The 13,552-nt window shown below is 40.3% G+C and overlaps 1 protein-coding gene across 1 annotated transcript in view; it reads right to left on the bottom strand.

Annotated features, from left to right (window-relative positions):
* The window catches only part of cntn3b (contactin 3b), a 98,327-nt gene extending 85,326 nt beyond the window's left edge, over positions 1-13,001 (bottom strand). The window contains exons 1-2 of the mRNA XM_034695787.1: positions 12,416-13,001; positions 2,168-2,304 (exon numbers count right to left, since the gene is read on the bottom strand). Of these exons, the coding sequence (XP_034551678.1) occupies positions 2,168-2,222 (55 nt within the window). The 5' untranslated portion in view covers positions 2,223-2,304; positions 12,416-13,001. The remainder of the gene's footprint in view (positions 1-2,167; positions 2,305-12,415) is intronic.
* Between the last annotated feature and the right edge of the window lie 551 nt (positions 13,002-13,552).

Raw genomic sequence — 13,552 nt, 5'->3', positions numbered from 1 at the left:
TTTTTTCATTTATTTATTTATTTTATTATTATTATTATTATTATTATTATTATTATTATTATTATTATTATTATTATTATTATTATTGCATATATTGTGTTCTTAACCTTAGGATTGTGGGGTAGGGGCTGGGGTTGGGATTATGAGGTGGGGGTCTTTTTACTTTTATCTATATCTTAATTTAATTTATGTATTCTATTTTAAGTTTTTTTTTTTTTGATTGATTGATTGATTGATTGATTGATTGATTGATTGATTGATGTAGTAAAACAGAAAATGTACTATTATTTTACATTTGAAATGAAACAATATGGTCACATATCCTGCAGATAATCATTCATATGCACAATTTTATTGTGCCATATCAAGTTTGTCTGTGGATCCATTAATTGATATTTTTCAGTTAATCTGTAGCCAGAATGTCCACCCTATAAATGGTTTAAGTGTCATCTCTCTGTGGCTCTCTGTTGGGCTCTGCAGGATCGCACAAGGTTTATACATATGTGCTCATAAGCTGCTGCGGCCTCCCTCTCCAGTGATCCCTTGGTCCCAGAGAGTCAGGCGTTTCGAGTTTGGTGTTGCCTCCAAACTTCTTGAATTATTGCAAAGCCAACAGCAAAACCCTTTAACAACATCAGAAGCATACTGGATATGACTTGATGGTATTGGAGATTTGGAGTCTATCCACTTAACTTACTTTATATCAAAATAAGTTAAATAAATTACTTTTTTTTTTATTATCCATTACTAATTTTGTTCAAAGCAACTATTTTGAACTAGAATTGTTGAGGTCAACTCAACTAACCCAGGTTTATTGTGACATAATATGTTCAGGGAAGTAGGGTCTCTGTGTTGCTGGGTAAAAAAGAACTACACCAACTCTTGGTGATTGTTCAGGAGGCTGGATTATCTTCAAATGTAACAATCCTTATATTGATTTATTCACCACACAGTTTTGGTTCAAACAGCCCCTCCCTACTGTGAACTCGAATTTAATTCAATTCAGTTCAAAATACTTTATCTATCCCCCGGGGGGCAATTGAAAGACGAGAGAGCAGTGGCATAAGAACATGGTTAGGTCAATAACTGCACAGCAGCAATAAAGTCGACAGCACTGGCATGTCCTTGTTTATAAGGCAATTCTTAATTTGCTTCCCTCATATTTATGCAATTTTATTCATTTAAAAAATACTGGAAGCTACAGTCTCCGCTCTGTGACCCAGTCACAAAACTTGTTTTTGCTTTGGGTCCCCAGAGTGCGTCTTGAAATGGGTAAAAAAGAGTTTAAGATATGCTGCTCCTGCAGCCTGGAATCAGGAGAGCCTGGGTTTGAGGGAGCTTGTTTCTTTAAACGTTTTTGGAATTTTTGAGGAGGCATTTGAGGAAGATGCATCAGCTTCTTAATCTCAATGTGGTTTTCCTGGTTAAATCAATTTAAATAAATACATAAAAGAATATATACACTATCCGATCACACAATTATACATACATACATATATCCCGAAATATAAAATTAAGATTCAAATTAAAAAAAGAATGCCACACAAACAGATAAGATGTCTTTTGTAATGTGACATAAGACACACAGCCAGAGAACAGTAGCTTCAGACTTCTTAATGATCTAATTCCTCATTGTGTTTTGACAGTTTCTAAATGATTGCAATGCTGAATAAGAAATTGCACCTATAGGCAGCAACCGAGGACCTGTTAGATACAATTGTCTGCCAGGAAGATGAGGCCGCTTGGCTCCTACTCTCTCGAGTACTGGGTGTGAAATACCCATGAGCCAATTTGAATAACATTTATTGGGATATACTGTACATACAAAGTCATTTCAAGAAGAGTTGACATTCTGGTTAAGTGGCTCTGCTTCTCCCAACCACACAAGAGCAGAGGGAGGCGTAGTGGCAAGTAGACTGTGTAAAATATGGGACTGGATTCATTACATGGATTCTGATAAGGATCTGGACAGGCCATAAACAGGAATAGGAAGGGACTCCATGTTGTCCCTGGAAGGTTGCTGTAATTGTGCAGCTGCAATGTGCTGCTTATAACAAATATGAATTCATTATAAGAAAAACCACCAGAGAAATTGTATTTTTAACACAAACAATGATTTGAAGTGATGGGGAACTGGGGAATATACTGTATGTGTTTAGGATCTTACCTGCAAGGCATCCAGTGATTGATAGTAGAATAATTTGTTTCCATGGTAACATCATCTTTAGGTTCCAAGGGCTGGAGAGACACTCATAAAAAATGCTTGTGAATCGAACGCTCTCCTGTGAATACCGGGACTCCAACCTGAAGGGAAAGCAATGATAGGAGTGATTAAAATATGACATTGTGATTTATTAAGACAAGCAGTCATCAGCAGAACAAGCACTGTGAAGGTGTTTCTTTTTGTAATATTTTCATTATTGTTAAAGTAAGTGAGGAAGAAGTGGATCTTCGGGAACAAAGCAGGAGCAGGGAGAAAACAGCAGCTGACGAAAACCCGAAGCTCCGTACTGGCAGTGTGGTTTTCAGGTGGCATAGAAAAAAGGAGCAGCTGCTAAAATGAGCATGTTTTCTTCTCCTGTGCTCGCCTCACTTCCAGTCTAACAAGCTCAATTCAGCAGCTTTAAAGAGAAGTGAGCAAAGAAATAATTGACCTCAAAAGATGCTTTTCCATTTCGACTTGACTATTAATAGGAGCTGGCAGGCTGTATACTTCACTTCAGAAAACGCCACTTTATTCTCTAACAATAGATCTGGTGGCCAAATCTCCCTCATCCCTGCTTGAGATATACAGAGATTACAAAAGCCCCCAAAACTAACACAATACAGCGTGTTTACTTCATTACATCATATTGTTTCACATGCAGGAAACTCTACGTCTTTTACCAACACATTGCTTTAAAGGGGGGGACACAAACCGTCTTACACATTAAAGCTGCTGTGAGGAACTTTTGTTTTGTATCGATTCTGGCGCCCCCCTTGTGGACAAAGTGATACCTCTTATCTCTTGTCCTATACATGCAAAAGGAGTGTTTTCAACAAAAGCCTTATCCTGTTGTGTTCAACAGTCAACTTTATCAGGCAATGTGATTATTTTCCATGAAAACAGTCAAATAAAGGCTGTTTCTGAAGCGACATGTCCATCATCTGGTCTGACACCTACCCTCCCAGGGCGGTTTCAGGCATTAAAAATTACAACAGAGAAGGTGCCAGTGTTGCTGCTGATGGACTTGTTTGCTATTGAAGGTCATAAAGAGGCATCAGTATCATTTTCAGTCTGTTTCTAAGCCATTTCCAAACTCCTCACAGGGCCTTTAAGATCAGTTATTAATTGTTCAGTCAGGCTAAAGATGATTTTTTTATAGCACATTCAAAGGAACCAAAGCTGACCAAGGTGCTGTACAAGCTTTACAACTGGAAGCAGAACAACTCAGGTACAGCCTCTGAACACTGTTTCTTAGGAGCTTTTAGGGACTCTGACACCGTTATTAGCATTATTGCCGTCAGGAGAGCACAGTTTAGGAAGGTTTTGAAACGCACTGTGAATAAAAACTAGCATAAGGAATCACATTTTAAAGATTCATAGTATTTCCATTCCAGGTACTAGCCTACAATTATAGCCACACAAATAAATCAACAAACAAAGAAAACAAAGAGAATTGTTAGTAAAAAATGACTGCACATTTAATTCAAAATGCTGTCTCAATAAACTTGTCTACTGTTGTCTTTGATAACAAACAATGGAGACATCCTGCTAACAAGATAATCATGATAGGTTAGGAGAGATAGAGCAGGTTTTTGATTCTGTAAAGTGGAACCGGCTCACATCGATCTTTGTGTTTCAAATTATTCTAAAAGGTTACTTCAGAGTGATGTTTTAAAGTAAGAGTGTCTCATTCTCTGTTTCTAAAGTGGAAATATATGTGGGTTCTTTGGTGTGGTTGGAGATCAATCAATCAATCAATCTTTATTCGTATAGCGCCAAATCACAACAAACGTTATCTCAAGACGCTTTTACAAACATAGGAGGTCTAGACCACTCTATGTCAAATTATGAACAGAGACCCAACACCAAGACAGGGTAAGACTCAGTCTGACCCCACCTTAATCCACCATGAGCATTGCACATCGCAGTATTTAGCTAGTTACAGTGGTGAGGAAAAACTTCCTTTTAACAGGCAGAAACCTCAGGCAGAACCAGACTCATGTTAGACAGCCATCATGCCTCGACTGAGTTGGGTCTGGAAAGACAGATAGAGGGGAGTAAGAGAGAGAGGTGATAGTGATGAGACGAGTCGTAGAAGCTGTTGCCGCTGGAGTCCAGCACGTCCGTATCAGCTGGAGTCCAGATCGTCCGCAGCAGGAGGACGTCTACGGCAGCTCAGAGGAATCTACGAGACAATGGAGCTCAGGGACTCCAGAAAGGTCTATGGTTAGTAACTTTAATGGGACAGGCAGAGTTAAAGTAAGTGATGAAGGGGTTGGGGGGGAAGAGGGTGAGCTAGGATCCCAGTGTGTCAGTGTGCCAGTTCCCCCGGCAGTCTAGGCCTATAGCAGCATGACAAAAGCTGGTCCAAGCCTGATCCAGCTCTAACTATAAGCTTTGTGGTTGTGGGGTTACGTTAAAGACAGTATCCTCAAGTGAGAAGATGTAAGAAATATCACTTTAAAGCCCGTGGACCAACACTGCATTGAAACAAGCAGCGACTTCTGCACTCAAAATATGAAGCCCATGCAGAAGTGTCATAAACTGCAATTCATTGAGAATCCACTTGAGTCTAGCTGCAGAGACCCAGGAAACCACATACACACCCATTCAAAGAAGACGATCTTTGCAGCAGAAATAAACATGTTTAGGGCCGAGTTAAAAAAACAGCTTGGGTCTACGTAGCTAATTTCTCATCGGCACACACTGAACAAGGGGTGAATTTTTTTTCTAGCGCAATGGTTCAGAAGATGTTAAGATTATGAGTTTCTGCCAAAACAAGGACATGACTGACTTGACTGACAGGCGGGAACACATAGCTGTCGGCTAGGAGGCTCAAACCCCGCCTCTTTTCCTCACACTAAGTTAGGTTGAGTTCAGCATTTCCAATATGGCCACCGCCGATGATTGACTTCAAAACAGCGCTCAGGAACAGATGGGTGACGTCACAGATACTACGGCCATTGTTTATACAGTCTATGGTTCATACATGTGTGGATGACTCTGTGTATTTAGTTCCTCTGCTCCCCCTGTCTCTTGTTGGATCATTGTTGGTTTTCCCTGTACCGGTACAGCGGTTTGGCGTTGTCTTTCCTCGTTACTTGCCGCTTTGCGAAGCACAGCCATTGTGGTTTTTCAAGTGTGTGAAGTAGGGATGACCTACTTTAAACAGGATATTTCCCACCTTTGGATAGAAGGCAACAGACAGGTGGGAAATTCAGGTACGCTATGTTTACAGACCAGCAACATCAGAGCCGTCTGGGCTTTTCTCCAGCGGGACTGATTATGACCCGGTTGCGCTCCTGGCTGACACCTGACCGAATACACATGTTTATTTCTCTCAATAAGAACGAGTAGACAGAAAACTGGACACTGTGAGTCTGAAGTACTTTTCTGTTAGTATTATGAGCCTTCACTTTATAAGATTATGTCCGCGGAGAATATTTTAATGAGCCTGATCGTTGATATTCTGCGTGTCAAACGTGTGCCCTAGGGATGTACATTTTAAGTATTTTCCGTGATCGATTTTTGGAAATGTTAACGATCAATTATCAATTAATTGATAAAAAAAACTTTATTATTCTTACGTCAAAGACATGGCCAAATACGTTGTTTTCCCCCTAAATAATATTTTCTACAGCAACAAAATGCATATAACTGACAGGATTGAATACGGGCACATGTTTGACACGCAGAATATCAACGATCAGGCTCATAAAAATATTCTACGCGGACATAATCTTATAAAGTGAAGGCTGAGACTACTAACAGAAAAGTACTTCAGACTCACAGTGTCCAGTTTTCTGTCTACTCGTTCTTATTGAGAGAAATAAACATGTGTATTCGGTCAGGTGTCAGCCGGGAGAGCAACCGGGTCATAATCAGTCCCGCTGCAGAAAAGCTCAGACGGCTCTGATGTTGCTGATCTGTAAACGTAGTGTACCTGAATTTCCCACCTGTCTGTTGCCTTCTATCCAAAGGTGGGAAATATCCTGTTTATAGTTGTGAACCTTTGTGTCCGTGTTGTTGTTGGCAGCAGTTTTGTATTGATCCTCTTTTTAAAAAGCGCACATGGAGACCTGACGCGCAACCGCAGCCGCCAGCTGAGCGTCTACGCAGTGCGCAACACCTTTAACAGCTGATTCACATCCAAACATGCTTTAAACTTAAAACACCTCCCTGATAGATGAGTGTAATATGAGACCACATGATGTTTGTTCCACGTGACGGAAAATTGATAACAAAAATGCGTGTTTCGAGTAATTTCTTATCAATCAATGAATCGATAATCGATTTATTGTGGTCATCCCTAGTGTGCCCGTATTCAAACCCGTCAGTGGTATGCATTCTGTTGCTGTAGAAAATACAATTTAGGGGGAAAACAACGTATTTAGCATTGTTTTTGACGTAAGAATAATAATGTTTTTTTTTAATCAATTAATCGATAATTGATCGTTAACATTTCCAAAAATCGATCACGGAAAATACTTAAAATGTACATCCCTAGTGTGAAGACTTACGTGGTGATGTTGATGATGTCATACGCAGCGTCCCTCTGTACACTCAAAAGTTGTTATTTCAACATGGATATTAACTCAATCAAATTGATCCACATATAATTAAAACAACATTAATGGTTTGGATAATGAAGTATCTGAAGCAAGTCAAAGAGAAACCTATGTTGCTCCAGACTTTCAAGGAATTTGGTCGAGACCCCCTTCCAATTTAGTGACATGTATGGACAAGTTTTGTAACCAGGGCCGGCTCTTCCAATAGGCAATATAGGCAAATGCTAAGGGCGCCGTGGCCTCTAGGGGGCGCCACAAAAGAGGGAAAAAATACCTTAAATATAACTGTATTAAAACTAGTTATTACTATTAACTCTTCAAATGGAAAAGCTCACATTGATTCAAATTTAAACCAATGGGGCGGCGGCGTCCCCCCCCCCCCCCCCCCTCCTCCTCCTCCTCCTCCTCCGGCTGATCGTTACCTGCTCGCTCTCTGTGGGGGGGAGGGGCGAATTTATTGATGTGACCCCAGAAAACATGTCAAAACGACCGAAACTGTCCGGAGCACAGGGGAGAAAAAAAAAGAAAAGAAGAGCAGGAAAGAAGAAAGAAAAAAAGGAAAGCTGAAAGAAGCTTTTCTAAGCTTCAACTCATTAAAACATACCTGAGGTCTACAATGATGCAAACTCGTCTCACTGGACTTTCAATTATCAGCATAAATCATGTGGTCTCCAGTGAGGTGTCATATGACGACGTCATAGATGACTTTGCTGGGAGAAAAGCTAGGAAAGTACAGCTGTAGCAGGAGAGGGGAGGCTGAGTAGGTAGTGGATGCAGTAATTAAAATCCACCACTAGAGGTCTCTAAAATGCCTGTTTTGTACATAGTTTTGTAAATAGTTGTAGAAAGGTTTTTTATATAGCTTTTGTATATATTTTATTTAGTTTTTGTATATAGTTATTGCAGAGTGTAAATGTAGCCTATGCATATAGTTTTTGTGAGCAAACTGTGTGGTTATTTAAATTGTTTGATGTTGATTGTTTTATTTGTAATTTATTACTATCATTATTGTTATTATTATTATTGTTATTATTATTATTATTCACTTATTTACAAGTTTTTATTGTGTAGTTAGGGTATTTATATTTTATTTCATATTTTTTTGTATTTAAGTATGTAAATTTGGTGACATGTTACCTTACAAATTAAAGACATTGATAAAAGCAATGCTATTCGATTTCTTTTGTAAGTGCATGTTAATCGCCGATGGAGGGGGGGCGCCATTTAAAATCTCGCCTAGGGCACCACATTGGGTAGAGCCGGCTCTGTTTGTAACCCTTAGGCTAGCAGAGCCCAGGAGGGTTTAATAAATAACTAGAGATCAAGATAAGTTTGGGCTTGGTAGTAGGCTATGTCATTGGTTCGCAGACCTGTAAAAGGTGCTGGTCAACAGCATTCTGGGAGTCAGCAGATTTGCAGAGCTGTTCTCCCAAGCATTCCGGGTGCTTGTTTGATACTGGTATTGTTTTCTTGTAATAAACGTATTACTATGCAAGCAAGCCAGTGTCACGAAGATTCCTTCTGCATCTACACATCACGGGCGGTCAAGATACGACAATAACTCAACAATTAATTGGTGGTTCAACTAAATAGCTGGTTTTGAGTGCTGTACCCTGAATGGCTATGAGTTAGAAGGACTGTTCAGGTTTACAGTGCACTGGACCAACACTGCATTGAACACACAACCAGTGTTACAATTCTGGTAGAAATAAATTCTTACTGTTGAAATATGAGAAAAGTATATCCAGTGACGACAAAGATTGACCCATAAAGGGAAATATAAGATTGGAAATATCAGCCTCACCAGTTCTTTCTGAAACGTGTTTATCTTTTCGAGTTTGCAAACATTGTGGAAGCAATTCAAATCAATTACGTTTTTTCTGAATGCAATCAAATAAGAATCAATTAAAGATGGTGCCTAATGCAGCTCTATTAGGAGGGCTGATCCCCTGTTGCAGTGTAACAATCTGATGTCATCTCCTCGTTTAACTGATACTAAATTCCTTCGTCCAGCCAAAAACACACAGCGATATCTAAAGCAGATTACTTGTTTATCTTAATATGAATCAAATATGATAGAGGGTTTAATCTGATAGGTATTTTCCACCCTCCTATCTATTAATGCCACTCTCACTCCTAAAGACTGATTAGAAAAAAAAAATGCTGCAGATGAACAAACATAATGAAGTTACAGTTCTCAGATGTAAGCAGTCATCAATGGCCCAGATTGCCACTCCGTTTTTCTGACAGGGAGGTGAAATGGAAAGCCTTAAGACTCTAATTGTAGTGTCAGTGGCAAAAGAGGGGCTTTGCACAAGCTCTGACCTACATCACAGTAAGTGAAACTGATGCGCCTCTCAGGATTAAGAATTCATCCTCAACCTCTTATCCTTACAAAGAACACCGTTATGTGAATTAACCGAGGGCTATCTTTAAACGTTTCCAAACAGCTAAATACTCACCCCTCGCACGTTTTAACAACGTGTAACTGTAGGGGAGTGACTGCGGTTTGGTGAAAAAGGATAGGAATAATATCACGTGGAAGAGGAAGGAGCAATGCCAACCTTGTATCCTGATCATATCTTAATAGGCAGTGCTGGCTCAGCCCGACTCGTGTGGTGCCAGTAACTGTTCCTCATCTCGTGTAGAAGCAGGCACAAGGTGATTCAGACTGGATTCCGTTTGTCTTTTAAAATTTAAGGGGGGCGTTTTGCCACTCTTAAAACCCATCACATTGGATTACACGGTGTGGGGTTTTTCTCCTGCAAAATAAAATATGTGCTGCATTTCTCAGCTTGAGTGCAGTATCATCCTCTTTCTGTAGGACTCAACGTCAACACACTAGCCCATTAGTCCACAAAGCCCAGATTCTTTTTGGGAATCTCCTCAAAAAGACCTTGTTTACAAATGTGTGTAGGACAGCTGATGAAAGTGTCTCTCTTGATATAATGGTGTTTGTGCATCAGCGCAGCTTCACGCTGCCCTCAGTTTAACATGAAGTGACATTCTGGTTTTTTGCATTTACCTCATTGTTGACCTGTTTCTGAATTCGTCTTTCAGTGAAAGGTCCACCATAATGCCAGCTTTTTCATTGTCAGAGTGCAGCTTGCTAGTTGCTCTCAGTGGAGATCTTGAGTGTCTAATGATATGCTAAAGGCCATTTAGAGCGACTTTTCAATTTAAGAAAGAACATTTTCCTTTTTTGACCTTCAAAAGAGCAGGAGCTGTTTTAGACCTTTAGAGACTTTAAAACCAAATCCAAAAGAAGAAGAACAAAACAGATTCCGGACACAGAAAAAAAACTACAGACATTTTCTTCTGGGCTTTCTGGTGATAATGAAGGTAGGACTGCAGTTTTTTTTCCTCAGCTTTCTCAACCTAAATTATAAGAAACAAAATGCTTTGCCAAATGTAATGAGGTGTCACACTTTGGCCTCCACAGAAGCTAAACCCTAATGGAAGTCATTGGCTAAACACAAGCCAGAGTAAATGAGATGGCTTCTTGCTTAGTGGGACTGTTGTCTGGCACATAATTGATAGGAAAGGTGGTTAAAGGCATCCATTTCCCCAGTGAGGGCAGCATAATTGCAAAAGAATCTAATGAGGGAAGAGAGAGATTCTATCATAGGGGTGTGCATGCTCAAGGTCTGGATTCAGATCACATGCACTTCACAGAGCTGTAAGGACTAACATCATGCATAATCCCTGTTGGTGTTGTAATTGTAACATATACATAATGAATGCACAGTAGAACATATATGAATTTCAACCAGTTATTGTCTTTATCACTATCTGCTGCCATCTCCATTAAATCCTTCAGCAAGAGGACGTTCGAGAGCACGATCAGCCACCAGAGACGGACCGCATCTGAATACACAGCTGCTCTGTGCTTTGGCAACTGAATGAAGAATTCACAATCAACTGTGCACTGATGCCTCCTAATTTACTCTGGCTGACTGAAGACCTGCAAGTCTATATCACATGAGCTACTGTGGATGAAATACGTGATTGAAATTCTTTAAAAAAGAAAGCATAGCCGTGCAGGCTGAAAAAAGAGCCCACTTCACACGAGTGCCTGACATGTCATTCTGCATGTATGAATAAGGCAGCGTGATTAGAACTGAGGCTAAGGTCATGTTGGACTGCTTGAGGACAAAAAACAGCTTTTAATAAAGGAGGGTATATAACTCTGCTTGGGAAATGTCACTCAAGTGAATAGAAAGAAGTCATTTCTTTCTCAGTATAAGTTATTTAAAAAAAAGCCATGCAATTTGTACCTCCACACTCAGTGGTTACAAACATTTCTGGCATATCAAATATTTGATACTTCAGTGGGAATAAAATTGTTGACAAGGACACTCTCCAGACATTACACAGCTGTGTATATCTTCATGTGAAAAATGACTAAATCCCTGAAAGACAGCCAGACGCCCCCAGTGACTCCCGTCAACGTTCAACGCGGCTGCATCCCTCAGCTGCTCCCTAACACAGGGGCAGGACAGTAAGTGCTTTTAAGAGAGGAGGGAGCAGCTATCCATTTCTCTCCCCCCTCAGCAGCCACATCCATTGAACCATATTTCTAGATGTAGCCACAAAACACACGACTTGAGGTCAAGGATGAGGAGCAGGAAACACTCCGGCAGGCTCTTTACATATTTCTGTGCTGTGCTATTCAATCTATTTCTCAGCCACCCTGGGAAAGAAACTGGCTGTAGCATGTAATTGCCACTCTGGTTCAATCAGAAAGGTTTTCTGAAGCAAATGGTACTACAAACTCATCTGTGCACTGCTATTCTGGATATTGCTGTATCAGAATAATTCAGTGCATGGCTTCATGCTTCATTTGGCTATTGCTCAAAATAAGAGCAAAGGATCTATAAATAAACATGAATAGAGGCAAGAGTGATTACAATCCCAGCTGAACAGTGGGATACTTTGAAGATTGAGCAGGCTGGGCATTATTCACTCTTCCAGGTATGTCCTTTTGCACATTAGATAGGGAAAAATACTGTTATAGAAACTATGGCTGGGCAAATCTTTGAATCCAGGCAGAACAATTATGAAATAAAAGCAATGAAGCTGAGCTGTTGCATTCATTTCTCTTCACACTCCTGTGTAGTTTACAGCTGTTGGAATGCAGTAAGATTGTGTGAGAAAATGACTTTTAAAGAGGTTGTTAGGATTTCCAGGGTACAGACGCAAGGCATTCAATAAAATCCTAAAGAAATACACATTAGCTCATTCAAGATATAAAGCTTTTCTTCAGGTGGCGAGTCCTGATGCCTTTTTTTCCAGTGTACTGAGCAGAGCAGCACCATATGGACTTTGCCCTAGATGAGGGAAATGAGCCACAGCAGTAGAAATCCCTACAGAACCATCCAAACAATTTGAGGCTCATCTGGAAACGCAATTATCGGCATCATGCATGTGTGATCACTGTATGCATGCACACTGTAAGTTTCTTTAATAAGATTTAAGCACGAGGCAACATCAAACAGTTCAGGTTATTTTATTTTGTATTTTTTACTGTTTATTTTTTTTTTACCAGTCAAAGGTGGAAAACTTACGACTTTCTCCAATAGTACAATAAAAGGAAATATCGTGTGCAGAAGCAAGCGATGCTGAGTGAGTGGATACTTACTTATCGTAGAATATAGACTGTTTTTTTCCTCTTCATTAAATTGCCTGGACTGTATTCCAGTATGCGCAAAGCGTATTAAATCCTGCTCAAGGACGCGGATAACATTTCTCTCCGCAACTCTTGTGTTTCCAGGAGCCAAAGAGGAGGTTGTGCTCTGCTCCAGCAGTGATGTGCTGCTCCGCAATTTATTCTGTCCGTCTGAAGCGCGTCTTCAAAATGTGACTAACGGAAGCCTCTTCAGCGGTATAGCTATATTCCACAGTTACCGAGTTTTTTCTGTCTGAGGATGATGCACACTACAGCGTGGTGCTGGTTTCCCACCTCCTCGTATTACACACGGGCGAGACACTGCCAAGAAGCACAGAGGACCGTGGTGCCTCTGAGAGGAGACTCACAGTGCGCATCCCCGGGCTCTGCTTTCTTTGTGCGCAGGAAGAAGCGCCCACTGGTGACGCGTGAAAACACCCATAGCAGCACAGTAATGCACCACCAGCCTGTGGGCACCTGTCATTCCTCTGCGTTAGTGACTGCACAGTGGCTCAGTGGATTGTTTACATGGTACGAAGAGCAGAGACCGAGTGAAAGTGACCAACCGCCTAGGATGGGAGTCGTTGGTGGAGAATTGAAATTTGATGCACAGCAGTCTAACTGGATCATAAGAGGTTCCGATACACCCGATCAATGAATAGAGAAAATAAAATAAAATGAAAAAAAAATACATACATATTTATAAAAGAGAATCAAAATCATTTCAGAATACCAAAGCCTGTTTCAGGTGTTGGAGGTGTTCATCCTTTACTGCACCATACAGCCACAAAGCAGGGCGTGTTAAATACAGCACAGGCAGGTGTCACTTCATTCAAGTTTGTTTTGTTTTTATGATGCAACCATTTGAAATCAGTGTATTTCTGGAGAAGTTTTGCAGCTCTTTGTTGTGAAGTATATTGTTCAGTCTAACCGCATGTGTGTTATTGCCCTGCAGTCAGGCACAAGGATGCACAAATACATCCTTAATTCAGATTCACTTTCAATTCTGCACCAATTAATACTCATAACTGTCACCTTCACTGTGTTTTATGCTACATTAGCTACAAGGAATATTTTCGCCTCCTTAAGCTTATTGATTTAATTTACTTT

Source organism: Notolabrus celidotus, chromosome 1 (assembly GCF_009762535.1).
Source record: "Notolabrus celidotus isolate fNotCel1 chromosome 1, fNotCel1.pri, whole genome shotgun sequence".
Classification (NCBI taxonomy): Eukaryota; Metazoa; Chordata; class Actinopteri; order Labriformes; family Labridae; genus Notolabrus; species Notolabrus celidotus.
This window is presented reverse-complemented; position numbering and strand designations above follow the sequence as displayed.